We start from the raw sequence: 25798 nt of genomic DNA, 5'->3' as shown, positions 1-25798 counted from the left end.
TCGCACTGAACAGAGATCCGGAAGGAGCAGATAAGTTGGTGCACCCACCAGCCTATTTCTCCATTGGAGTGGACCGGGGGTACCTTTTTTATTCAGGCCAACCAAGTTTTTGCAGGCACTGCCGTAGCTTCGGTCATTTGGCCACGGGGTGCAATCTGCTGAAGTGCAGAAACTGCGGGAAACCAGGTCACAGGGCAGCCAACTGCAGGGAGGCTCGAGTATGCAATGGCTGTGGGAAGCAGGGCCACTTGTTTAAAGACTGTCCAAATAGGCAACGGACCTATGCGGAGGCAGCCGGTGATGGCCCCGAGGAAGGTGCTGCGGGCTCTCCCCTCCGGCCAATAGAGGAGGTCTTTGAGGAAATCCGAGCGGCAGCAGAGGAGGTGGCGAAAGCCCCAGGGGAAAGTACAGTAAAGGAGGGCAGTCCGAAGGGGACTGTGGAGGAGATGGAACTGCTGACGGGAGCCTGGGAGGATAGTATACTGAGTGAGATGTCAGACGACTCGGCTACCCGAACCCTCTCGCGGAAGATGAGGTCGTCTTCGGGGGGCGGGTCGACTGGATCGGCATCTTCAGACAATGGAGAGTCCGGGAAGGTGTACAAGGGGAAAAGAAAGAAGAGGAGGAGGGTCGCTGGTCGGGTAGCGATGGAAGAACACAGGAGGCCTTTGGTGGCCATCTCCAACCGGTTCACAGTGCTGAATCCTGATACCGGGGATGAAGGGTCAGATGTGGGGGCCGAGACACAGGATTCTGTTATCTTGAAGGTTCCTGCATTAGCAGCCTCTGAAGCCTCGGTGGGGAGGTCTAGGGAGCAGGTCCAGGGGATCTGCTTGGTTCCTGCGCTTCCTGGGACAGGCACCACGGAGATGGACACCAATCCTGAGGAGGCCTCAATGGACTGTGCACAGGTACTGTCAGGGGGAGACCACACTTCCAGTCCTGGGGAAGAGTCGTTGGTCTGCGGACAGGTATCAGCCTGTGTGAACTTTTCCAGCCCTGAACGCTCTTTCGTGGCACCAGGCACGCCGAACAGTGACCGGTACCTGGAAGGGGTGAGTGACAGCGGGATGGGGGAGGCTCCTATCTGACAGACTGTATGGAGACGCTGGGTGATCTTGCTTATTTCCTTGTTTATTTCTTATGGCACTTTTCACAGTAATAACAGTGAATGTAAGGGGATTAAGGGATATGGGGAAGAGAGGAGGGGTGTTTCAGTACCTTTCCTGTGTCTCCTTCCAGGTTTGTTTTCTACAAGAAGTTCATTTAAGGGATATGGGGGATGTTCCTGTTTTTTCAAAGGAGTGGGCGAAGGGAGAGTCCAGATGGGGGATGGGGGGGTGCACTCCTCTGGGGTGGGGATTTTGTTTGGGGATAGGGACTTTTGTGTGATGGGTTCCTTTTCTGTTATACAGGGGAGGGTTTTAGTGGTTGATGCAGATTGGAGGGGGGCGAAGTTTCGTTTTATTAACATTTATGCACCTGCAGAGCCTCGAGGTAGGAAAGATCTTTTTTTGGCTCTGCCAGATATTTGTGTTACTAACCGAACTGTGGTTTTGGGCGGGGATTTCAATGTCTCTTTCGAAGGTACGGGGGACTTTAGCCTTCCCTATTTGGTTTCTGTGGTTAAAGATTTTTCTTTTAGGGACTCCTTCAGAGTCTGCGACCCCAAGGGGGAGGGTATGACATGGGGTTCCCGTAGTCGTATAGATTTCATTTTTTTACCTGTATCTGTGCCAATATCGCAAGTCACTGTTTCTCCGGTCTGGTTTTCTGACCATTGCCAAGTCCAGGTAGTGTTCTCGGTAGACGTGCCAATATTTGGAAGAGGGTTTTGGAAATTAAATTCCCAAATTTTGGCAGATCTTTCCTTTAGGGAGGCTTTTAGATCCCATTATGAGCTATGGGGGGAGTGCGTAAAGCGCAATGTGCGCACCCTGGCTATTTCGCACTGTGTCGCTAAGGCCCGAGCAGACAGGGAGGTTTTTCGGCGGCTTCAGGGGGAGCTGACTGCTTTGGTGTCAGCCGAGAATAAGGGTGAGGGGAGGGATGTGGAGAGGATGGAGGTTTTAAAAAGTAAGTTGGGCCTGTATTTTCAGGGTAAGGCCAGGGACTTTCTCTTTAGGTGTCAACGAGATAAGTTCGAGTTTGGTGAGGCTAGCAGTTCATATTTTTTCAAACAGGTAAAAGCTGCCCATGCCAAAGCAGTTATTGCTCAGCTGCGAACAGAAAAGGGGGGAATGGTATCGGACCCAAAGGGGATGGTGGAAGCAGCGTCATCTTTCTACCAAGAGTCCTTTAGGGAAAAGGACATAGATGGGTCGAAAGAACACGTCTTTCTGGGGTTTTTGAGGGAAAAGGTTCCCCCGGAGGAAGCCTCTGATCTCGATCGCCCTTTCGAGCTTGAGGAGGTTGAGGCTGCTTTGCGGGGTTTACCAACCAACAAAGTGCCAGGTTGCGATGGGCTTCCCCGGGAGTTTTATGTTACCTTTTGGGAGATTTTGGGCAGAGATTTTCTGTTGGTAGTTAAAAGGCGGTATATGATTCAGGGCTCCTGGGGTCTTCAATGAGGGAGGGGATTTTGACGCTGCTTTACAAGAAAGGGGAAAGGGATAACCTGGGGAATTACAGGCCCATTACGCTACTGTGTGCAGACTATAAGGTGGTAGCCCGTGTCCTTGCGGGCCGCCTAAGGAAGGCTCTGCCCCATGTCATACATGAGGACCAGACCTGTGGGGTGGAGGGGAGGTCCATACAATGGAACCTGAGTCTGGTGAGGGACTGTATTGCTTGGGCCCAGGACAGAGGGGTGCACCTCATGTTGGTGGGCTTAGACATGGAAAAAGCTTTTGATAAGGTGCACCATGGGTTCCTCTTTTCAGTGTTGGAAAGGATGGGTTTTGGGGCTGGGTTTATGAGGTGGGTGGAGATTCTATACACTGCAGTGGGAAGTAGGGTTTTGGTAAATGGGCATGCAGGAGAGGTGGTTCCTCAGCAGACTGGGGTACGTCAAGGCTGCCCGTTGTCTCCACTGCTCTTTGTGTTGTACATGGAGCCGCTGGCAGCAGCCATTCGGGCAGATGCACGTATTAGGGGCCTCCGGCCCCCTGGTGGGGGCTCTTCAGAGGTCAAGATCTCCCAGTATGCGGACGACATGACTTTGTTTCTGACATCCGAGGGGAGTGTCGCCAGGGCGGTGGAGGTCCTGGGGGAGTTCGGACTGGCATCCGGGGCTAGGGTCAACCTGGGGAAATCCTCAGTCAAGTTTTTTGGACCATGGGCAGGGAGAGAGGAAGGCCTCAGTGGTCTCCCGCTCTGCTCGGGGCCTATGAGGGTCCTGGGAGTGGATTTTGAAGTGACAGGTAGTGAGGGAATTAACTGGGGGCAGAGGATCGCGAAAGTGCGCACCAAGGTGGGCCTCTGGAAAGCTCGTCGGCTCTCTATGAGTGGACGGGTTCTAGTCATTAAAGCAGACATTCTTCCGTCCTTGGTTTATTTGGCCTATGTTTTTCCTTTACCTCCTCGTTACAGGAAGGATTTAGTGCGAACCATTTTTTCTTTTGTTTGGGGGGGCTATGAGTATATAAAAAGGGACTGGATGGTGCAATCAGTGGAGGAGGGAGGAAGGGGAGTTCCTGACATCCCTCTGAAGTTAGACACTATTTTCTTTTCTTCAATATGTAAAAGTCTGGTTAACCCTTGTAACCATGGTTACAAGGCTTTTGCTTTGTTTTGGCTATCTTTCCCTCTGCGGAGGTTGATAGCCTGGGACAACTCTCGACCTAAGGCGGAATCCCTCCCGGCTCATTTTGAACATGCGGTGAAGTGGAGCAGAAGGCACACTGAGTGCCAGGAGGGTCTGCTCTGCATGGACCACAGGGCTTTATACAGGACCTTGGTGGCTAAGCGGGGTCCTGTCGGTGTCTATGGGGTAGGGCCGGTGGTATGGCAGGCAATTCAGCAAAAGGGTCTCTCTAACAGGTTGAAGGATCTAAATTGGTTGTGTATACATGGGCGTCTGCCAGTTAGGGAGGTCCTTTACAGGCACGGCCTGTCAAAGGTCAAGATATGCCCAAGGGAAGGGTGTGAAGGCGAGGAGACGCTCCGTCACACTTTTTGGGAGTGCTCCTTTGCCAGGAGGGTTTGGGGGGATTTGGGCTCCTTCTTCCAGATGCTGGGGATTCTATCCTTTGATGCAATTATGTTGAGGAGGGGTTTGGGGATCAGGAGCGGGAGGGGATCCTTTTTAATCTGGCTCTTGATTTCCTTGGGGAAGGTAGCTCTGTGGGATTCAAGGGTGGTTTTGGTTAAATCCAATGTGGACTGGGGAGTGGGTGGAGTGGTAAGTAGGGTTAGAGCTGACCTGAGGAAAAGGTTTGATTTCGATGTGGACAAATATGGCTTCCATGCCTCTAAGGAACGCTGGAAGTACCTTTATGAGTAAGAGGCCTTGTTGCAGTGGTTGGCCAAAGTGTATGTACTGTTTGCTTGATTATGTGGTTTTTTTCCATGTCCCGGTTTTGAAATGTCCAGTATTTTGGGAAATGTAAAGTGTTTACAATGAATGGTTTGGTTAAATAAAAAAAAATAAAAAAAAATAAAAATAAAAATCTGTTCTTATCAGTTTAATATCTGATACGTCCCCCATCGGGGGACTACATATTAAATGGATTTTTCGAACAGGGAGTCGGAAATGGGGCTTGCTCCGTCCGCTCCACGCATCGACCCGGTATTGCAGTACCTCCGGGAACGGTGCAACACTTTTCTCCCATTGTCAAGGAAAAAGAAATACACCAAGCTATGTAAAACAGCTAGCAGAAGAAGAGAAGGAATGAAAAAAGAAGAATCATCCAAACTGAAACAAGTGCGAAGCCCCCTTCATGGGGGTCCCCCGTTTTCCCGCCATTTTACTTAAAAAAATAAAAAATAAAAAATAAAAAAATACATTGGCCAGGAGTGTGTGTGTGTGTGTGTGTGTGTGTGTGTGTGTGTGTGTGTGTGTTTTTGAGCCCCCCCCAAAAAATACAATCACTTCACCAGGATTGTGTGTGTGTGTGTGTGTGTGTGTGTGTGTGTGTGTGTGTGTGTGTGTGTGTGTGTGTGTGTTTTTGAGCCCCCCCCCAAAAAATACAATCACTTCACCAGGATTGTGTGTGTGTGTGTGTGTGAATGATCGCTTCTCGGCCTTTTGGCTCAGATCAAGTGTAGTTACCTTGTCAGTGCTGCACTTGATCAGAGAAGCGATCGTAGGCCGGAGGGCACCCGGGAAATTGTGCTATTTATTTTGGTCAAATTATTATTTATTGTTGTTTTTTTGTCTCACCCTTGTTTATTCTTTGTCCTGGGTTAGGTGGTGGTTTTGGTGGTGGACTACAGGTGCACCAGCACCTGTAGGGTGAGTTTAAAGGCCCTCTGGTCTTTTTCTTTAGTTATTTAACTTATTTGTGTTTTTCCCCTGCTTGTCCTGTTTTGCATCTCTCCTCCCCTGTGTATCCTATAGTCCCCTCCTTAGCTCCTCCCATTGTCTTCAGTTGTGTGTAGTCTGCTAGCTGGGGTGGCTTTCTGGCTTGTCGGCCTGCTAGCTTTAGCTTGGCCTGCTAGCCTCCCGGCCCCTTAGGCGTGGCAGGCATTGTTTGACTGTTTTTCTTTTTCTTTACCCCCATCCCCTTTGTATCCTTAGTTTTTTTTTTCTGTTTCTTGTTATTTGTGTTGCCAACTGAGGGACCTTTTGCTGGCTAGCCTGCTAGCTGGTTAGCATAGCCTGGCCTGCTGGTGAGGCCTGCTAGCCTTCGTGTCCCTCAAGTTTGGGCAGGTGTTTGTTAGTCAGTGTGTCCTTTTTTCTCCCTTACCCCCCTTGTTCCCCTTTTACCTTAATTAATTTGTTTTGTTAGTCTTGTGCATTGTTAGTCTTACCCCCTAGTTTGTCTTCCCTTTTGGTTGGTGTGCCGTGTTTGTTTTTGTTGTGAGGCCTCTTGGCTGGTGGGCCTGCCAGCTGGTAGGCTTAGCCTGGCCTGCTGGCGGGGCCTGCTAGCTTTCTAGCCTTAGTTTGGTTGTGTGGTTTATTTTTTGTCTCTCCCTTTTGTGCCTCCCCCTCTTGTGGAAAATATAAAACAAAAAATTCCCCTCCTAGTGTTCCTTCCCATTGTTAATAAGATTAGTTGGGTGCTGTGCTAGATAGGTTGTTGTGTGTCCCGTGGTGCTGGTAGGCCCGGTTAGCTTAGTCTGGCCGAGCCCGCCAGCTTCCTCGGGTGTCTTACACCCCTTTCCTTCTTCCCAACCCCCACTCCCAACCCCCTCCCCCCCCCTTCCTTTCCCTCCCTTTTTTCCCTTCCCCTCCCCCCCTTTTTTACCGGTGTTGGGCTGTAAAGGGAGTGGGCCTCCATCATGTCAGCAGCACAGGTTGGCATGAGGAGGCACCATGCAGTGCGCCTCCTCTTAAAGGAGAAGGGAGGGAAAATAATGGAGTTATCCCGATTGGATTTCTCCAGAAAATTCCTCCAGAAAGAGCTCGGTTTCCATCCCGCGCAGGTAAACTGCATCTTAGCCCTTCCCTATGGGAAGGGCTTCGATGTCAGTTTTGCCAACGCCAGCTTCCTGCGGGAGTTCTGGGGGCAACTCCAGAACTCCCTGAACACCCAGGGGTCCCTCACAGCCATGTTTGAGGTGACCAAGCTGACGGATAATAGCATTAAAACCGTTATTATCCGTATGTATAATGAAACCGTACAGCCGGAGGACGTTGCAGTATGGCTGGGCAGGTACTGCAACGTGAAGGGGCCCTTGGTCCAGGTGAAGGATCCCGATGGGATCTGGACAGGGGCCTGGAGGGTTACTGTCCAGCAGAGGGAGGACCCTGGGGGCTATGGTGGGTTGAAAGCCATCCCATCCACCATAGTCCTCGGAGAGAATAGAGGCCATGTTCACTACCAGGACCAGCCCAAGCTGTGCCGTAAGTGTGGTGAACATGGCCACCTGGCAGAGGCCTGTAAAAAGGTCGTCTGCATGAAGTGCCGGGAGGTGGGCCACCGCTACGAGGAGTGCACGAACGGAAGGTCGTGCAACCTCTGTGGCGAGCGGTCCCACCTCATCCGCGGCTGCCCCTTCTCCTGGGCCAATAAGGTCAGGGCCGAAAGGAGGGAGAGGGAGACGGCGGCCGCGGACCGGACTTCTGAGCGCCAAGGGGAGGGAACGGCAGTTGCCGAGGAGGTGGTGGTGGAGCCGGTGGTGGTTGAGAATGTAGTGGTGGAGCCGGTGGTAGTGGAGGGCGCGGAAGGTGCAGTGGTGGAAAAAGTGGGAGGAGAGGACAACCCCCCCCCCCCCCCAATCCCCCTGCCCCAGATTAATGTGACCCCTGAAGGAGAAAGGGCCGAGAAAGACGGCCCCGGAGAGATCTTGAGTGAGAACTCCCCAAGTGGGTCAGACAGTATGGAGACTGTGTCGGAAAGAGATATGGGAGAGGGGGTGGAGATTCTGGAGGAACACCTCCCCCCACGAAAAAGAAATGCGGAGGAGCTCTCCGACCCCGAACAAGGCGATGAGAAAAAGGGCAAGGTGGAATGGGAGAGCTCCCAGGGGGAGGAAGAACCCAGAACCTTCCCCCCCAACTCCCCCAACACAATCTCCTTTTTAAGTCCGGTTTTAACCTCCTCTCCCTGCCATCCCCCGTTACCCCGGCGGGAGAGAGAGGAAGTACCAGAAAAATAACCTCCTTTCAACTGTTTAAATGCCTTTTCATTTAGCACTGTTTTTACTCACCCTTTTATGGCTTTTAACATCACCACTATAAATGTGAGAAGTTTAAAAACAGAAATAAGAGCACAGTCGGTTTTATCCTTTTTAGAAAGGTTTAATTCAGATGTGTTTTTATTACAGGAGTGTGGTCTACCCTTTTTATCCTCTTATAGGAAATGGGAGGACAAGTGGCAGCATGGGCCCTCCATTTGGAGTGGCTCAAATTTTAATAAAAATGACGGTGTTGCCATTTTAATCAAGACCCCACATGTGGTGGTGAGGGGGAGCACGGTGGTGGTAGGTGGGCGCGCTCTTTTAGCCAATTGTACTTTTATGGGGAGGGATTTTAACATGCTAAATGTGTATGGTTTTAACATCACCACTATAAATGTGAGAAGTATAAAAACAGAAATAAGAGCACAGTCGGTTTTATCCTTTTTAGAAAGGTTTAATTCAGATGTGTTTTTATTACAGGAGTGTGGTCTACCCTTTTTATCCTCTTATAGGAAATGGGAGGAGAAGTGGCAGCATGGGCCCTCCATTTGGAGTGGCTCAAATTTTAATAAAAATGACGGTGTTGCCATTTTAATCAAGACCCCACATGTGGTGGTGAGGGGGAGCACGGTGGTGGTAGGTGGGCGCGCTCTTTTAGCCAATTGTACTTTTATGGGGAGGGATTTTAACATGCTAAATGTGTATGGTTTTAACGATAAACATGACCGGTGCGCACTTTTAGAAGACTTGCAGTCCCACATGCTAGGGAGGGATCCTCTAGTGGTGGGTGGGGATTTTAATTGTGTTTTAAATAGAGCAGACAGGAGAGGGGCGGGAGAGGATTTTAAGGTAGATAGGTCAAGTGTTTTATTGCAAGGGCTGTGCAGGGATTTTAAACTGACTGACTGTTTTAAAACCCTGCATCCAAGAGAGGAGGGCTTCACCTGGACCAGTGGTGACGGCACCAGAGCCTCTCGCATTGACTATCTGTTTACCCGGGACTGCCCCCCAACTGATGCTAGAATAACCCCTGCCTTTTTCTCAGATCACGTAATGCTGACGTGCACCCTTTCACTAACTTCGGGTGTGACTGTGGGAAGAGGGCCCTGGAAATTGAACTGTTCCCTTTTAGAAGATGATAGAGTAGTTAGCCAGTACAGGGAGCAGTTCAGCCAGTGGCAGACGCTACAGGACTTCTTTGACACACGAGCACAATGGTGGGAAATGGTGAAGGGTAGGACGAGGACTTTCTTTAGAGAGATAGGAAAGAAGAAAAGCAAAGAAAAAGATAGACGCATGGTGGGACTGCAAAAGCGACTGGAAAGATATTTTAACCTTGGCCAACAGGGCTTTGATTTTAACTATGAAATTAAAGAAGTAAAAAAGGAAATGGCACTTTTAGCTGAACAGAAAAGTAAGGGGGTTATTTTAAGAAGTAAGGAGAGGGAATTAGAAGAGGGGGAGAAGTGTACAAGGTACTTTTTTAAGAAAATAGTTAGTAAGGGTAGGACAATGACAGGTTTAAAAAATAAAGATGGGTTTTTAAAAACAGACACAGAGGGAATGAAAGAAGTAGTCGAGGATTTTTATGGGGAACTGTTTGGGGAAAAAGTTGTATGTGAGGAAACCATGGGGGACGTTTTAACATACATTGACAAGATTTTACCCAACACAGACGACCTGACAAAAGACTTGACGAGGACAGAAATTGACCAAGGACTGAAACATTTTAAGAGGGGTAAATCACCGGGGGAGGACGGCCTCCCTTTGGAGTTTTATCTGACCTTTTGGGATGTTTTAGCCGATGAACTTCTGACTGTTTTTACTGACTTTGAATACCTCGACAGACTACCTGACAGTTTTAGAGTGGGGATCGTGACTCTTTTATATAAGAAAAATGACAGGACGGACCTGAAGAACTGGAGACCGATAACCCTTTTAAATTTTGATTGTAAACTTTTTACCAAGGTTTTAACACTCAGAATGTCTTCTGTCTTAGGGGAGGTGATCCACCCGGATCAAACCTGTGCCATTCCCGGAAGGAAGATCACGGACAGCCTGATACTGATCCGAGATGCCATCTGTTATGCGAGAGACAGAAACATGCGGCTTGTAGTCCTAAATTTAGATTTTGAAAAAGCCTTTGATCGGGTCTCGCACCAGTACCTCTTTAACCTGTTGGGTCTAGGGGGCAGCATTTGCACGTCTGGATAAAAAAAATGTACCCGATTTAATCTGGTTACTAATCCTACCCAGTAACTAGAATATGCATATACTTATTATATATGGATAGAAAACACTCTAAAGTTTCCAAAACTGTTTGAATGGTGTCTGTGAGTATAACAGAACTCATTTGGCAGGCAAAACCCTGAGACATTTTCTGACAGGAAGTGGATACCTGATGTGTTGTATTGACTTTAAACCTCTCCCATTGAAAAACACAGGGGTTTAGGAATATTTTGGCACTTCCTATTGCTTCCACTAGATGTCACCAGCCTTTACAAAGTGTTTTGAGTCTTCTGGAGGGAGATCTGACCGAACAAGAGCCATGGAACGGTGATGTCCCATTAGACACCTGGCGCGCTACTTCATGTTGGGTACCCTCGTTCCAATACGTTATAAAAGGCTATGCATTCGTCCACCTTGAATATTATTCATGTTCTGGTTAAAAAAGGCCCTAATGATTTATGCTATACAACGTTTGACATGTTTGAACGAACGGAAATATATTTTTTCCCCTCGTTCATGACGAGAAGTCCGGCTGGCTTACATCATGTGCTAACGAGACGGAGATTTTTGGACATAAATGATGAGCTTTTTTGAACAAAACTACATTCGTTATGGACCTGTGATACCTGGAAGTGACATCTGATGAAGAGAATCAAAGGTAATGGATTATTTACATAGTATTTTCGATTTTAGATCTCCCCAACATGACGTCTAGTCTGTATCGCAACGCGTATTTTTCTGGGCACAGTGCTCAGATTATTGCAAAGTGTGATTTCCCAGTAAGGTTATTTTTAAATCTGGCAAGTTGATTGCGTTCAAAAGATGTAAATCTATAATTCTTTAAATGACAATATAATATTTTACCAATGTTTTCTAATTTTAATTATTTAATTTCTGACGCTGACTTGACTGCCGGTTATTGGAGGGAAACGATTTCCTCAACATCAATGCCATAGTAAAACGCTGTTTTTGTATATAAATATGAACTTGATAGAACTAAAAATGCATGCATTGTCTAACATAATGTCCTAGGAGTGTCATCTGATGGAGATTGTAAAAGGTTAGTGTATCATTTTAGCTGGTTTTATGGTTTTGGTGACCCTGTCTTTGACTTGACAAAACATTACACACAACTCTTGTAAATGTACTGTCCTAACATACTCTAAATTTATGCTTTCGCCGTAAAACCTTTTTGAAATCGTAAAACGTGGTTAGATTAAGGAGATGTTTATCTTTCAAATGGTGTAACATAGTTGTATTTTTGAAAAATTTGAATTTTGACATTTATTTGGATTCAAATTTGCCGCTCTTGAAATGCACCTGCTGTTGATGGAGTGCACCACAGGTGGCACGCTAGCGTCCCACCTAGCCCCAAGAGGTTAAGGTACTGCAAAAAATGGGTTTCCCGGACAGGTTTTTAGCTTGGGTGGGACTGCTGTACGGGGATATCACCAGCAAAATCCTTGTAAATGGGCATCTGTCAAAAGCAGTGGGAGTACACTGCGGCGTCCGTCAGGGCTGTCCGTTATCTCCCCTTCTGTTTGTGGCCGGCATTGAACCACTGGCACAGGTCTTGAGAAGGGACCAACGGATCAGTGGGGTGGGTATCCCGGGGAGTGGGGGGATGACCGCCAAGTGCGTATTTTACATGGACGACGTCAACATTTTATGCACCGACCTTTTATCCGTCGACAGGACCCTGGACAGGACTGACTGGTACGGACGAGCCTCTGGGGCGAGACTGAACAGAGACAAGACAGAGGCCCAATTTTTCGGACCGTGGGCAGACCCAGACTTGACCAGACTACCACTGACTGTGAAGACGACGGACATAAGGGTACTCGGGGTAAAGTTTGACAAGGAGGGAGGAGGGAGAGGTAATTGGAGTGGGATCCTGGGGACAGTAAGACAGAGACTGGGATTTTGGGGACTACGACAGCTGACTTTTGAGGGCAAGGTTTTAATCATTAAAGCAGTGATTTTACCTGTGCTTTTATTAATCAGTTCTGTTTTTATCCCCCTTAGGAGAATTCTCTTAGCCCTGGAGCGGATGCTGTTTTACTTCTTGTGGGGGAGCAAGTGGGAGAGGCTGAGGAGGGAGGTGGTCAAGAGGCCCAGGTCCAAGGGGGGGAAAGGCTTGCCTGACCTCTACTTGTTCCTGGGCAGCCGCTACATAGCGTTACATCTTACTCTTGCCACCTCCCCGGCCACCAATAAGACCCAGGCCCTCGCAAGGTTCTGGCTGGGATCTTACCTCAGGTCTCTGAGGCTGATCCCAGTCGACCTGCGAGCCCCAGTCTCTTTCCTGCTTCCCACACACTACGCCCAGCTCCAGAAGTTTTTAAGACATTTTAAATTGGAAAAAGAAGCAGTCACAGTTTTAACTAAACATCGCTCTCTTCTCTCTCTTGTGCAGGATCGGGAACCAGTGTGTCCAGTGCGTGGGCTTGCTATAGGCGAGCCCACAACGGTTTGGCGTAATGTGGCTCATCCTGCTCTCCTGAACCAGCACCGGGACCTGTCCTGGATGGTCGCCCATGAGATCCTCCCGGTCAGGGCCGTCATGCACTCCCGGGGCATGGCGAGGACATCCGCGTGCCCCCGACCAGGCTGTGGCCAAGAGGAGTCGGTGAGGCACTTGCTCTGGGAGTGCAGAGCCGCCAGGGACCTGTGGAAGGAAGTAGGCCCCCTGATCTCCCCGTGTCTGCCAGCAGGGGAGGACCTAACGCCCCAGCTCGTGCTGTATGGGGTGGGCCGAAGGCCTATTCCATCAAAGGCCTTCACCAAGCTCTGGCCCACCCTCACGTGTTTGAAGGCAGCACTGTGGTCCTCCCGCAACCTGCTGGTAGCGAAACAGGTCAACACCACCCCCCAGGCAGTGGCCATGGTAGCCACAGAAGCCCTGGGGTGGTACAGAAGGAAGGGGGCCTCGACCCCAGGCGAAGGGTCCCCCACAACACCCAAGGTCCCTGCGGCCACGGCCTGACAGCGCTGCGGCGCCTAGGGCGATGCACCTAGGGGAGGCATCTCCTCTGGGCCCCGAAGGACGGGACGGTGATTGATTCGGAAGAGCAGGAGGAGGCAAGTTTGATAAGGACTCACCCCGCTCCTGTACAGAGGACGGAAGACAGCTTTTTAACAAGTGACTTTTTAAATACATTTTTTATGTCTTAAAAATGTTTGTCCTTTTTGAATCATTTGTACACATTTTAAATGGCCTTTACAGATTGATGTTTTATACAACGAAAAGTACTTTTATTAATGGTTGTTTTTATTGGTGTAAACAACATGTACTTTTTAACAATTTCAAATATGTAACTCAAATGCTGTGTTTTATGCCTCCATGCTGTTTTTTTTGTGTATAAATGATGTAAAAATATAAATATGAGCTGTTTTTAAAGGAACTGTGACAATAAAACTTTTCCAAAAGAAAAAATCTGTTCTTATCAGTTTAATATCTGATACGTCCCCCATCGGGGGACTACATATTAAATGGATTTTTCGAACAGGGAGTCGGAAATGGGGCTTGCTCCGTCCGCTCCACGCATCGACCCGGTATTGCAGTACCTCCGGGAACGGTGCAACACTTTTCTCCCATTGTCAAGGAAAAAGAAATACACCAAGCTATGTAAAACAGCTAGCAGAAGAAGAGAAGGAATGAAAAAAGAAGAATCATCCAAACTGAAACAAGTGCGAAGCCCCCTTCATGGGGGTCCCCCGTTTTCCCGCCATTTTACTTAAAAAAAAACCAAAAAAACAAAAAAAATACATTGGCCAGGAGTGTGTGTGTGTGTGTGTTTTTGAGCCCCCCCCAAAAAATACAATCACTTCACCAGGATTGTGTGTGTGTGTGTGTGTGTGTGTGTGTGTTTTTGAGCCCCCCCCCAAAAAATACAATCACTTCACCAGGATTGTGTGTGTGTGTGTGTGTGTGTGTGTGTGTGTGTGTGTGTGTGTGTGTGTGTGTGTGTGTGTGTGTGTGTGTGTGTGTTTTTGAGCCCCCCCCCCAAAAATACAATCACTTCACCAGGATTGTGTGTGTGTGTGTTTTTGAGCCCCCCCCAAAAATACAATCACTTCACCAGGATTGTCTATCTGTCTGTCTGTCTTTCTGTCTGTCTGTCTGTGACTTTTTACCCACAGCCCTCAAAAACTTGGAAGAGTGGGTTCGGGGACCACCCGCGGGGACCCGGCCTAGAGTGCACCGTGTGTGTCTCGGGCCCCGACCTCTGACTTCCATACGACTCTGGTTTCTCTTCATTACGCACAAGCCTTTCGCCTTTTACTAAAGACTTCCGTGGAGAGGAACACTTACGAGTTCAACGTATTTTTGGAAGGGCTTTGTTTCTGGCAGAGCCCGGTATCTTGTTTCAAGAGAAATTGACAGAGATGACGCCGAGACTTTTTGCTCAGGCGTTTGACTTGAAGCCGGCTGACCGACCGGCGTATTTTTTCCACTCAAAGTAGTCGCTCGGGCAATTGAGTTCAAGCCCGACGATGACTGGTGTATTTGCCGGGCATTGAACAAATAGTCGCACTAGGATTAAAGAGCTAGTGACCTAACGACGCATTAGCGACTTTTTAAAAAAAACACACCCGCCTGTCACCAGGGAAGCGTTGGGTGAGGAGGAGCCAACTTTTGCCAAACCGATGAGGTCTGCCGAGGCCCCCGGGGGCCCGGCGGGTGCAGGGGTCAATTTGTGGGTTATCGCTTCTCGGCCTTTTGGCTCAGATCAAGCTTGGTACCGAGGTGCCCCAAAGCCCGCTGAGCCAAAAGGTCGAAGGAAGGCAGGAGGGAGGAAATTTTGTTGTTTTCAGTAATCGGTACTTTTCAGTTTTCCGGTTTCTTTTTTCCATTGGCTTCTTTGTTAAGAGAGCTTTTTTTTGGCAAGATGGCGCAAAACACACCAAACAGGTCGGTTCCTGGGAGCGGGTTAGCAAATACCGTAAGATTTGCATGGAAAAACAAGGAGATGGAGCCTTTCGGAAGAGAGACGTTCGGGAGAACCATCCTGATGGGCATCCTGAAACTAGCCGTTAAAGATGTTCTCTGCCTCCAAGGTAACCCGAATGAGAAAGCCTACGACGTAACATTCTACACGGAGGATAAACATGAAGAAATCATGAAGAAGGTGAAGGCGGTGGAAGTTACGAGGCCCATGTGCAACTATGAGGTTACAAGTTTGGCTAAAAATAATTTCAGGGTGGTGACTGTAAATATTTACAATCCACATGTCAAGGACGAGGAAGTGAGAGCCTTTCTGGGGCGGTATATGAACAATGTCTCCTCAGCGAGGCTTCTCAGGGACTCCCTGGGCTTTTGGAATGGGAGAAGAGGTTTCCAAGGATTGCTCAGGGAGGACCCAAAGGGGTTGGGTGGCTACCTCCATCCTCCAGCTATGTTCTCCCTGGGGGCTGACAGGGGGACGTTATATTATGCCCGTCAGCCTCCTTTTTGCAGGCGTTGTATGGCCTACGGCCATATCCTGGCCTCGTGCAGCACAAGAAGATGTCGATTCTGCGGATCAAGTGAGCACGAGGCTAAGGAATCTGACGAGCCTAAGGCGTGCCACGGGTGTGGCTCGTCAGCACACCTGTGGCGGGACTGCCCGGCTCGTCAGAGGTCATACGCGTCTGCAGCCGGGGGGGGAGCGAGAGCGGCGGATGGGGGAAGAAGAGGAGGAGGCACAGACACAAGCTCGGGCCCAGAGGGAACAGCTGCTCGGAAGGAGGAGGATCCGAAAGCAGCAGTGGGAGGAGAGGAGGACAGGAGTGCGACGGAAGCAGCAGAGCTGGAAGAAGAGGAGGGGAAAGACGCAGAAGGAGGCAAGGGAGCGGGGGATACAGAAACGGCAAAAACGGAAGGAGAGGGGACTGAGAAGGAGTTGGTAACAGGACCCGAACGACATGAAGGAGAGGAGGAGGGGGGAGATGGAGCAAAGGAGTGGGGAGACAGCCTTATGTCGAGCGCCTTGGTGGAAGAAATGAGGGGGATGGTGGAGGAGCTGGCGGGGAGGGGGGAAGAGCTTTCGCCTTCGCCGCATACACCGAAGAAAAGAGGAAAGACGAGGGGGAGCCCAACGGTCAGAAAGAGGGAGAGTGGTGGGGGGGGGGGGGGAGGGGGTGGCCAAGAGGGTGATGGAGGACAAGGGAGGTGGAGCGGCAAAAACCTCTGTGTGCTCGCTGGTTTCCCAAACCCCTCAACTGATGGTGGAGCTGGACCCCCCAAGCGTGGCTCAGGGTTGGTCATCTGGGGGAGGATCGCAGTCCCTGTTTGGGGACACGGGGTCCCTTGTTCTCTGCCCAGCCAGCTATGGAGCAGGGGAAATGGAGGAGGTGGGTGGTCAGCCCAGGATGCAGGGCACTCGGGAGCCTAACACCATTCCTGCATCCTGGGTTGGACAGATGGAGGAAGACGGGGGGACGTTGGGAGGAGAGATGACGTCCCTGCCGGTGGAGAGGGAGCAGGGGAGCATCGGGTGAGCCTCCTGTTTTTATTTTCTTTGTGGGTTTAGTAGATGGGTGATGGTTATGGATTTTATTTAATAATTTTCGTGTTATGGAGCCATCTATTATTTTTGTTAGTTTAAATGTGAGGGGTTTGAGGGATTCTGTTAAGAGGAGGGCGGTGTTTAGTTATTTGGAGGGTGTGGGTTTTGATTTCTGTTTTTTACAGGAGGTTCACCTGAGGGATGGAGGGGATGTTGATAGGTTTAAGAGGGAGTGGGATAAGGGGGAATCAGTTTGGGGTATAGGCGGGGTACATTCGACAGGGGTAGGAATTTTGTGTGGGCACAGGGAGGTAAAGGTGGAGGGATCATTTGTGGTTATGCAGGGGAGGGTTTTGGGGGTGGATGTCACGCTAAGGGATTGTAGGTTTAGATTAGTGGGGGTGTACGGGCCACAGGTGGCGGCAGACAGGAGGGAGATGGTGGACTGTCTGGCGCCCCTGTGTGTCACAAATAGGCACTTGGTGATAGGAGGGGATTTTAATATAGATTTAGGATTAGTGGGGGATAGCAGTGCAGGCGCCATCACCGGACTAATGGCTTGCCATGGTCTGGTTGATGGAGGCCTGCACACTACTCCGACAATGGCTGGTCCCACATGGCGCAACTCCAGGGGGGTTGCGCGGAGGCTCGACTACATTTTCCTATCTAGGTCTTTGGGTCGGTTGTCTGGGCGGCTGTTGCCTGTGTTCTTTTCAGACCACGACGGGGTGCTCCTGCAGGTGGGGTCGCCAGTCTGCCTCTTCGGTAGGGGGTACTGGAAATTAGATCGGGATGTGCTGGAGGAGCAAGCTTTCGTTGACACCTTTTTTGGTTTCTTTCGGGGGCTTGAAGGCCTCCGGTCCATGTGCGAGGGGGTGTTAGAGTGGTGGGATTTAGTTAAGGTAAGGATTAGGGCTTTTATAATAGGATATTGTAAGAGGAAAAAAAGGGAGGAAAGGAGGGAGGTGGATCGTATCCAAAGGTTGCTCGAACTCGAGTACGAGGCAGGCAACCTCGGCGGGTCGATTGACTGGGAGAGATCCACTGACCTGAAGGCGCAGCTCAGGGAGCTGCAGGAGCGGAAGGCTTGAGCTTTCCTGGAGCGTGCGCATAATGGCTTTCTAGAACATAATGAGACTTGTTCCGCTATGTTCTTTAACCTGTTAGGGCTAGGGGGCAGCATTGACACGGCTGGATAAAAAACATACCCGATTTAATCTGGTTACCACTCCTACTCAGTAACTAGAATATGCATATACTTATTACATATGGATAGAAAACACCCTAAATTTTCTAAAACTGTTTGAATGGTGTCTGTGAGTATAACAGAACTCAAATGGCAGGTCAAAACCTGAGAGATTCCTTTACAGGAAGTGGCCTGTCTGACCATTTCTGGAACTTCTTTGCCATCTCTATCATTTACTAAGGATCTCTGCTCTAACGTGACACTTCCCACGTCGTCCATAGGCTCTCATAGCCCGGGAAAAAAGAGAATGTCGTCATTCCAGCCCCAGGCTGAAACACATTATCGCCTTTCTCAAGTGGCCCATCAAGAGACACTAGCTTATGCGCGTGACCCCGACCGCCCCCGCCTTTGGGATTTTTTCCTCTGTTTGCCGAAAAGGAGATTCCCTGTCGGAATTTTACCGCTTTTCTACGAGAAAAATGACGTAAAAATTGATTTTAAACAGCGGTTGACATGCTTCGACGTACGGCAATTGAATACTTTGAATTTTATTGTCAGGAATTGCGCCAAGCGCGCGACACTTCTTTACTATTTCGGATAGTGTCTGGAACGCACGAACAAAACGCCGCTATTCGGATATAACGATGGATTATTTTGGACCAAACCAACATTTGTTATTGAAGTAGACGTCCTGGGTGTGCATTCTGACGAAGACAACAAAAGGTAATGACATTTTTATAATAGTAAATATGATTATGGTGAGTGCTAAACTTGCCGGATGTCTAAATAGCGAGCCCGTGATGCCTGGGCTATATACTTAGAATATTGCAAAATGTGCTTTCACCAAAAAGCTATTTTAAAATCGGACATATCGAGTGCATAGAGGAGGTCTGTATCTATAATTCTTAAAATAATTGTTATGCTTTTTGTGAACGTTTATCGTGAGTAATTTAGTAAAATGTTAGCGAATTCCCCGTAAGTTTGCGGGGGGTATGCTAGTTCTGAACGTCACATGCTAATGTAAAAAGCTGGTTTTTGATATAAATATGAACTTGATTGAACAAAACATGCATGTATTGTATAACATAATGTCCTAGGGTTGTCATCTGATGAAGATCATCAAAGGTGAGTGCTGCATTTAGCTGTCTTCTGGGTTTTGGTGACATTATATGCTGGCTTGAAAAATGGGTGTCTGATTATTTCTGGCTTGGTACTCTGCTGACATAATCTAATGTTTTGCTTTCGTTGTAAAGCCTTTTTGAAATCGGACAGTGTGGTTAGATTAACGAGAGTCTTATCTTTAAATGGCTGTAAAATAGTCATATGTTTGAGAAATTGAAGTAATAGGATTTTGAAGATTTTGAAAATCGCGCCACAGGCTGGCAGTGGATGTTACGTAGGTGGGACGAATTCGTCCCGCCGGTCCCATAGAGGTTAAGTCGGTTAGGGGCAGACAGAGTAGGAAGATAATGCATGGGGTGAGGAAAGAAGATGATAGCATAGTTAGAAAACCGGAGGAAATGGTCAGGGTGACAACTGATCATTTCCGAGGTTTATTTAAAGAGAGGGTAATAGATGTAGAGCAGGGAAATGTGTTTTTAGAACACTTGTCCCGGCGATTGCCGGAGGACATTAGAGATGCGATGGAGGCTCAGATCTCCCTCGAGGAGGTTGAGAGCGCTCTCAGGAGGATGGGAAAAGGGAAGGTGCCTGGGATGGATGGGCTGCCGGCCGAGTTTTACCTCAAGTTTTGGGGTGTACTTGGACCAGTGGTTCTCGAAGTCTTGAAGGCCATCCTTGAGACGGGGGTCCCGGGGGGATCAATGGCGGTCGGTGTGCTGTCACTTCTTTATAAGAAGGGGGAAGCAACTGACCTTGGCAACTGGCGGCCGTTGACCATGCTGTGCGTAGATTACAAGCTACTTGCAAAGGTTTTAGCGGACCGGTTGCGCACAGCCCATCCCTACGTCGTCCATGAGGATCAGACGTGCGGGGTAGAGGGTCGCTCGATCAGATGGAACCTACAGTTGATCAGGGACTCCATCGCTTGGGTAGAAGATAGGGGGCTGCCTTTAATGGTAGCAGCGCTAGATCAGGCGAAAGCCTTTGATCGCGTGAATAGATCCTTTCTATTCAGGGTGTTAGGTAGATTAGGATTTGGGGAGAAGTTTATAGGATGGATCCGTACATTATATGTCGGAGCAGGGTGCCGAGTTAGTGTAAACAGTCACTTAGGTGACGTTTTTGACCTCTCGTCTGGGGTCAGGCAGGGATGCCCGCTCTCGGCACTCCTTTTCGTTCTGTACATGGAGCCTCTGGGGGCTGCCATTAGGGCAGACACAGGGGTGGAAGGCTTGCTGATTCCTGGAAGTGGCGGTCTCCGTGTAAAGTTGACACAGTACGCCGACGACACCTCCTTGCTGCTTTGCAAGGACTTGTGCCTGACAAGGTCCCTTGCCATCATTGGGGACTTCACCCGAGCGTCGGGGGCGGTTCTTAACCACGCGAAGTCTTCCGTTAAGTTTTTCGGAAGATGGAGTGGTAGGACGGATGTGCCCGGAGGGTTATCTCTCTGTAACGGGGCCCTGAGGATACTCGGGGTCCATTTTGAGACCTCCGGCTCAGCGACGCTGAACTGGAACATGGGCATCGCAGTGGTACAGAAGAAGCTAGCAATGTGGAGGGCTAGGTCGTTGTCCTTTTTAGGCAAGGTCCTGGTTCTCAAGGTGGATGTATTGCCATCTCTATTGTACTTGGCGTACATCTACCCATTGCCGGCTTGTCTGAGGAGGCATCTAGTGAGGCTGGTGTTTCAGTTCATGTGGGGTGGCAGGTACGAGTGGGTCGCCAGGGCACGCATGATCTGTCCCATCGGGGAGGGAGGTAGGGGGGTACCACATCTCCCCCTCAAGCTGGACGCAATTTTTGTTTCCTTTCTGTTGACGGAGCTTGCTCAGCCAGTACTACACCCGTCCGGTTACCTCCTGCGGGTGTTCTTCTCGTATCAGGCGAGAAGCGTAATGGTGTGGTCTAACACGGGTCCTCGGGCGGAACAGCTGCCGTGGCACTTTGGTCATGCGGCCAAGTGGCTGCGTGCACACCCCGAGGTTGAAGTTGCCCGAGTAGGTTTAGACCACAGGCACCTGTACGAGGAGGTCAGACGGGCAGTAAGTCCGGCACCTGTAGTGGGCATCCCAGCGGTGGTCTGGGAGGGAGTGCAGGCGCGGGGTCTAGACAACAGGCTCAAGGACCTGAATTGGTTGAGCCTCCACAAGTGTTTGCCGGTACGCTCCACCATGTACCGGCATAGCTTGGCGCGATCCCCCACCTGCCCAAGGCTTTCTTGTGGCAGGGAGGAGACTGTGCGCCATGTCTTTTGGGACTGTGCCATTGCCGGAGTAGTGTGGGCAAAGGCACGGGTGTTGTTAGGAAGGGTTAGAGGGGATTTTGTTTTGACTTGGGCTAGGCTAGAGAGAGGTGTAGGGAGAGCGAGGGGGACGGATAGGGATAGGTTTCTGCTCTGGCTTCTCATGAGCCTCTTTAAGCGGGGGCTGTGGGAAGCCAGGCAGAACATGGTTAAGACAGGGAAAGATTGGGGGGTGGAAGGAATAGTGAGGAGGGTGGAAGGAGATTTGAGAGGGAGGATGAAGAGGGAGGAGAGGAAGTGGGGGCAGCATGCTGCCCGGGAGAGATGGAAGGGGGGATTAGGGCTGGGGTTATTTTAGATTAGGGACGGGAAGATAGGGAAAGTTAGTGTTTAGGATGACGGGGAGGGATGATGCTCCCCTGAGTTTTTGTTTTGGGTTTTCGTTTGGTTTTTGAATTAAAAATGCCATTATTATTTGTGTTTGGATGGAATATATGAGTTTGTATTGTTTTGTATTGTATGAATGGCATTGAATGTAATAAATTATTAAAAAAAAAAAAAAAAAATCTGTTCTTATCAGTTTAATATCTGATACGTCCCCCATCGGGGGACTACATATTAAATGGATTTTTCGAACAGGGAGTCGGAAATGGGGCTTGCTCCGTCCGCTCCACGCATCGACCCGGTATTGCAGTACCTCCGGGAACGGTGCAACACTTTTCTCCCATTGTCAAGGAAAAAGAAATACACCAAGCTATGTAAAACAGCTAGCAGAAGAAGAGAAGGAATGAAAAAAGAAGAATCATCCAAACTGAAACAAGTGCGAAGCCCCCTTCATGGGGGTCCCCCGTTTTCCCGCCATTTTACTTAAAAAAAATAAATAACATTGGCCAGGAGTGTGTGTGTGTGTGTGTGTGTGTGTGTTTTTGAGCCCCCCCCAAAAAATACAATCACTTCACCAGGATTGTGTGTGTGTGTGTGTGTGTGTGTGTGTGTGTGTGTTGAGCCCCCCCAAAAAAATACAATCACTTCACCAGGATTGTGTGTGTGTGTGTGTGTGTTTTTGAGCCCCCCCCAAAAATACAATCACTTCACCAGGATTGTCTATCTGTCTGTCTGTCTGTCTGTCTGTCTGTCTGTCTGTGACTTTTTACCCACAGCCCTCGAAAACTTGGAAGAGTGGGTTCGGGGACCACCCGCGGGGACCCGGCCTAGAGTGCACCGTGTGTGTCTCGGGCCCCGACCTCTGACTTCCATACGACTCTGGTTTCTCTTCATTACGCACAAGCCTTTCGCCTTTTACTAAAGACTTCCGTGGAGAGGAACACTTACGAGTTCAACGTATTTTTGGAAGGGCTTTGCTTCTGGCAGAGCCCGGTATCTTGTTTCAAGAGAAATTGACAGAGATGACGCCGAGACTTTTTGCTCAGGCGTTTGACTTGAAGCCGGCTGACCGACCTGCGTATTTTTTCCACTCAAAGTAGTCGCTCGGGCAATTGAGTTCAAGCCCGACGATGACTGGTGTATTTGCCGGGCATTGAACAAATAGTCGCACTAGGATTAAAGAGCTAGTGACCTAACGACGCATTAGCGACTTTTAAAAAAAAACACACCCGCCTGTCACCAGGGAAGCGTTGGGTGAGGAGGAGCCAACTTTTGCCAAACCGATGAGGTCTGCCGAGGCCCCCGGGGACCCGGCGGGTGCAGGGGTCAATTTGTGGTTTATCGCTTCTCGGCCTTCCGGCTAAGATCAAGCTTGGTACTGCGGTGCCCCAAAGCTCGCTTAGCTGGAAGCCGAAGGCCGGAGGGCGTACGAAGTTTTGGTTGAACCAGGTATTTTTTCTGTTTTCCAAAACAAATTTTCTTAACGGTTTCTTTTTTTTGAAGAGAGACGTTTTTTTTTGTTTATTCAAGTACGCCATTTACAGGGGAGAAATGGCACGAAATACAGCGAGCAGGATGGTCCCCGGGATCGGCCAGGCGAACTCCATACGTTTTACATGGAAGGAGAAAGGAATGGAGCCGATTGGGAGAGAGAGCTTCGGGAGAACGATCCTGATGGGAGTCCTGAAGCTTACGGTGAAGGAAGTATTCTGTCTTCAAGGGAACCTGATGGAGGGGGCATTCGATGTGACCCTCTATACTGAGGAGCAGCATGAGGAGACAATGAAGAAGGTAAAAGAAGTGGGAGAGGCAAAGCCGTTGGGCCATTATGCAGTCACCAGCCTGGCGAAAAACAATTTCCGAGTGGTGACTGTAAATATGTATAACCCACACGTTAAGGACGAAGATGTGAGGGCCTTCCTGGGGCGGTATATGGAGAATATCTCCTCAGCAAGGCACCTCAAGGACTCTCTCGGATTCTGGAATGGGAGAAGAAGCTTCCAGGCTCTCCTTAAAGAAGACCCAAAGGGCCTGGGAGGATACCTCCATCCCCCTGCAATGTTCTCCCTGGGGGCTGACAGGGGGACATTGTACTATGCCCGTCAGCCTCCGTTCTGCAGGCGTTGTATGGCCTAAGGACATACCTTGGCCTCGTGCGGAGGCATCAGGAAGTGTAGATTCTGCGGATCAGGTGAGCACGAGGCTAAGGAATGCGACGAGCCTAAGGCGTGCCATGGGTGTGGCTCATCAGCACACCTGTGGCGGGATTGCCGGGCTCGTCAGAGGTCATACGCGTCTGCAGCCGGGGGGGGAGCAGGGGGTGGAGGAAGAGGGGGCCCGGACACCAGGACAGGCCCAGAAGAAGGATCTACACGGGAGGAGGAAGGAAGAAAGGAGGCACAGGGAGGAGAGGAGCAAAGGGTTGAGAAGGATGGGGCAGAAGGAGAGGAGGGGCAGAAAGCGACAGGAGCAGAGGGAGTGGAGAGGCAGGAGACGGTGACGGCGGAGAAAGAGGAAGTGGTGAAAGGAGCAGCGACAGGACCAGAGGGAGAGGAGGAGAGGGGAGATGAAGGGAAGGATTGGGGGGGAAGGGGGGTGGCTAGTGCATTGGTGGAAGAAATGAGGGGGATGGTGGAGGAGCTGGCGGAGAGGGGGGGAGATGTCTCCCATGTGCTGCCTCTACCGCCTACACTGAAGAGGAAAGGAAGGAGGAGGGTGCACGCCACAGAAAGCAAGAGGGAGAGCGGTGAGGAGGGGGAGGCCAAGAGGCCAATGGGTGAAAAAGGAGGTGAGGAATCATCTATGTCCTCGCTGGCTCCCCCAGGTGCTGAACTACTGGTGGTTTTGGATTCCCCGGTCGTGGCTCAGGGTTGGGCAGCAGGGGGAGAATCACAATCCCTGTTTGGAGACACGGACTCAAATATTCTTTGCCCAGCAAGATGTGGGGCAGATGAAATGGAGGGTTTGGATGGACAATCCAGGATGCAGGGCACTCGGGTGCCTAATACCATTCCGGCATCCTGGATTGGGGAAATGGAGGAAGACGGGGGGACGTCGGGAGAGGAGATGACGTTCCTGCCGGTGGAGATGAAGCAGGGGAGCATCGGGTGAGCCTCCTGTTTTTGTTTTCTGTTTGTGTTTAGTAGTTGGGTGTAGGATGTTGTTTTGTTTTTAATTTTTATTCATGGGGTCTAATTTTACGTTCGTTAGTTTAAATGTAAGGGGTTTAAGGGATTTTGTTAAGAGGAGGGCGGTTTTTAGTTATTTGGAGGGTGTGGGTTTTGATTTTAGTTTTTTACAGGAGGTTCACCTGAGGGATGGAGGGGATGTGAATAGGTTTAAGAGGGAGTGGGATAAGGGGGAGTCATTTTGGGGTATAGGCGGGGTACATTCAACGGGGGTGGGAATTTTGTGTGGGCACAGGGAGGTAAAGGTGGAGGGTTCTTTTGTGGTTATGCAGGGGAGGGTTTTGGGGGTGGATGTCACGCTAAGGGATTGTAGGTTTAGATTAGTGGGGGTGTACGGGCCACAGGTGGCGGCAGACAGGAGGGAGATGGTGGACTGTCTGGCGCCCCTGTGTGTTACAAATAGGCACTTGGTGATAGGAGGGGATTTTAACATAGATTTAGGGTTAGTGGGGGATAGAAGTGCAGGCGCCATCACCGGGCTAATGGCTTGCCATGGTCTGGTTGATGGAGGCCTGCACACTACTCCGACAATGGCGGGTCCCACATGGCGCAACTCCCGGGGGGTTGCGCGGAGGCTCGACTATATTTTCCTATCCAGGTCTTTGGGTCAGTTGTCTGGGCGGCTGTTGCCTGTGTTCTTTTCAGATCACGACGGGGTGCTCCTGCAGGTGGGGTCGCCAGTCTGCCTCTTCGGTAGGGGGTACTGGAAATTAGATCGGGATGTGCTGGAGGAGCAAGCTTTCGTTGACGCCTTTTTTGGTTTCTTTCGGGGGCTTGAAGGCCTCCGGTCCATGTGCGAGGGGGTTTTAGAGTGGTGGGATTTAGTTAAGGTGAGGATTAGGGCTTTTATAATAGGTTATTGTAAAAGGACAAAAAGGGAGGAAAGGAGGGAGGTGGATCGTATCCAAAGGTTGCTCGAACTCGAGTACGAGGCAGGCAACCTCGGCGGGTCGTTTGACTGGGAGAGATCCACAGCCCTGAAGGCGCAGCTCAGGGAGCTGCAGGAGCGGAAGGCTCGAGTTTTCCTGGAGCGAGCACATAATGGCTTTTTAGAACACAATGAGACTTGTTCCGCTATGTTCTTTAAGTCGGTTAGGGGCAGACAGAGTAGGAAGATAATGTATGGGGTGAGGAAAGAAGATGGTAGCATAGTTAGAAAACCGGAGGAAATGGTCAGGGTAACAACTGATCATTTCCGAGGTTTATTTAAGGAGAGGGAAATAGATGT

At 49.8% G+C, this 25798-nt stretch overlaps 1 protein-coding gene, 3 non-coding genes and 2 pseudogenes across 4 annotated transcripts; all 6 read left to right on the top strand.

Annotated features, from left to right (window-relative positions):
* Positions 1-4564: 4564 nt before the first annotated feature.
* On the top strand, positions 4565-4763 carry LOC123736326 (U2 spliceosomal RNA). The gene has a single exon (XR_006766056.2). It is a non-coding gene; the product is annotated as a U2 spliceosomal RNA (small nuclear RNA).
* Positions 4764-11349: 6586 nt separating this feature from the next.
* LOC123736323 (uncharacterized) lies at positions 11350-12971 on the top strand. The gene has a single exon (XM_082968841.1). The coding sequence runs from the start codon at positions 11351-11353 to the stop codon at positions 12938-12940; it is 1590 nt and encodes a 529-aa protein (XP_082824967.1). The 5' UTR covers position 11350; the 3' UTR covers positions 12941-12971.
* Positions 12972-13368: 397 nt separating this feature from the next.
* On the top strand, positions 13369-13543 carry LOC123736336 (uncharacterized; annotated as a pseudogene).
* A 652-nt stretch (positions 13544-14195) lies between these two features.
* LOC123736329 (U5 spliceosomal RNA) lies at positions 14196-14312 on the top strand. The gene has a single exon (XR_006766058.1). It is a non-coding gene; the product is annotated as a U5 spliceosomal RNA (small nuclear RNA).
* A 7224-nt stretch (positions 14313-21536) lies between these two features.
* On the top strand, positions 21537-21717 carry LOC123736338 (uncharacterized; annotated as a pseudogene).
* Positions 21718-22256: 539 nt separating this feature from the next.
* Positions 22257-22373, top strand: LOC123730639 (U5 spliceosomal RNA). The gene has a single exon (XR_006762074.1). It is a non-coding gene; the product is annotated as a U5 spliceosomal RNA (small nuclear RNA).
* The last annotated feature ends 3425 nt before the right edge of the window (positions 22374-25798 follow it).

The sequence above is a fragment of the Salmo salar genome, chromosome 25 (genome assembly GCF_965601325.2).
Source record: "Salmo salar chromosome 25, fSalSal1, whole genome shotgun sequence".
Lineage (NCBI taxonomy): Eukaryota > Metazoa > Chordata > Actinopteri > Salmoniformes > Salmonidae > Salmo > Salmo salar.
The sequence above is the reverse complement of the archived record's forward strand: the minus strand, read 5'-3'. Positions and strand labels throughout refer to the sequence as shown.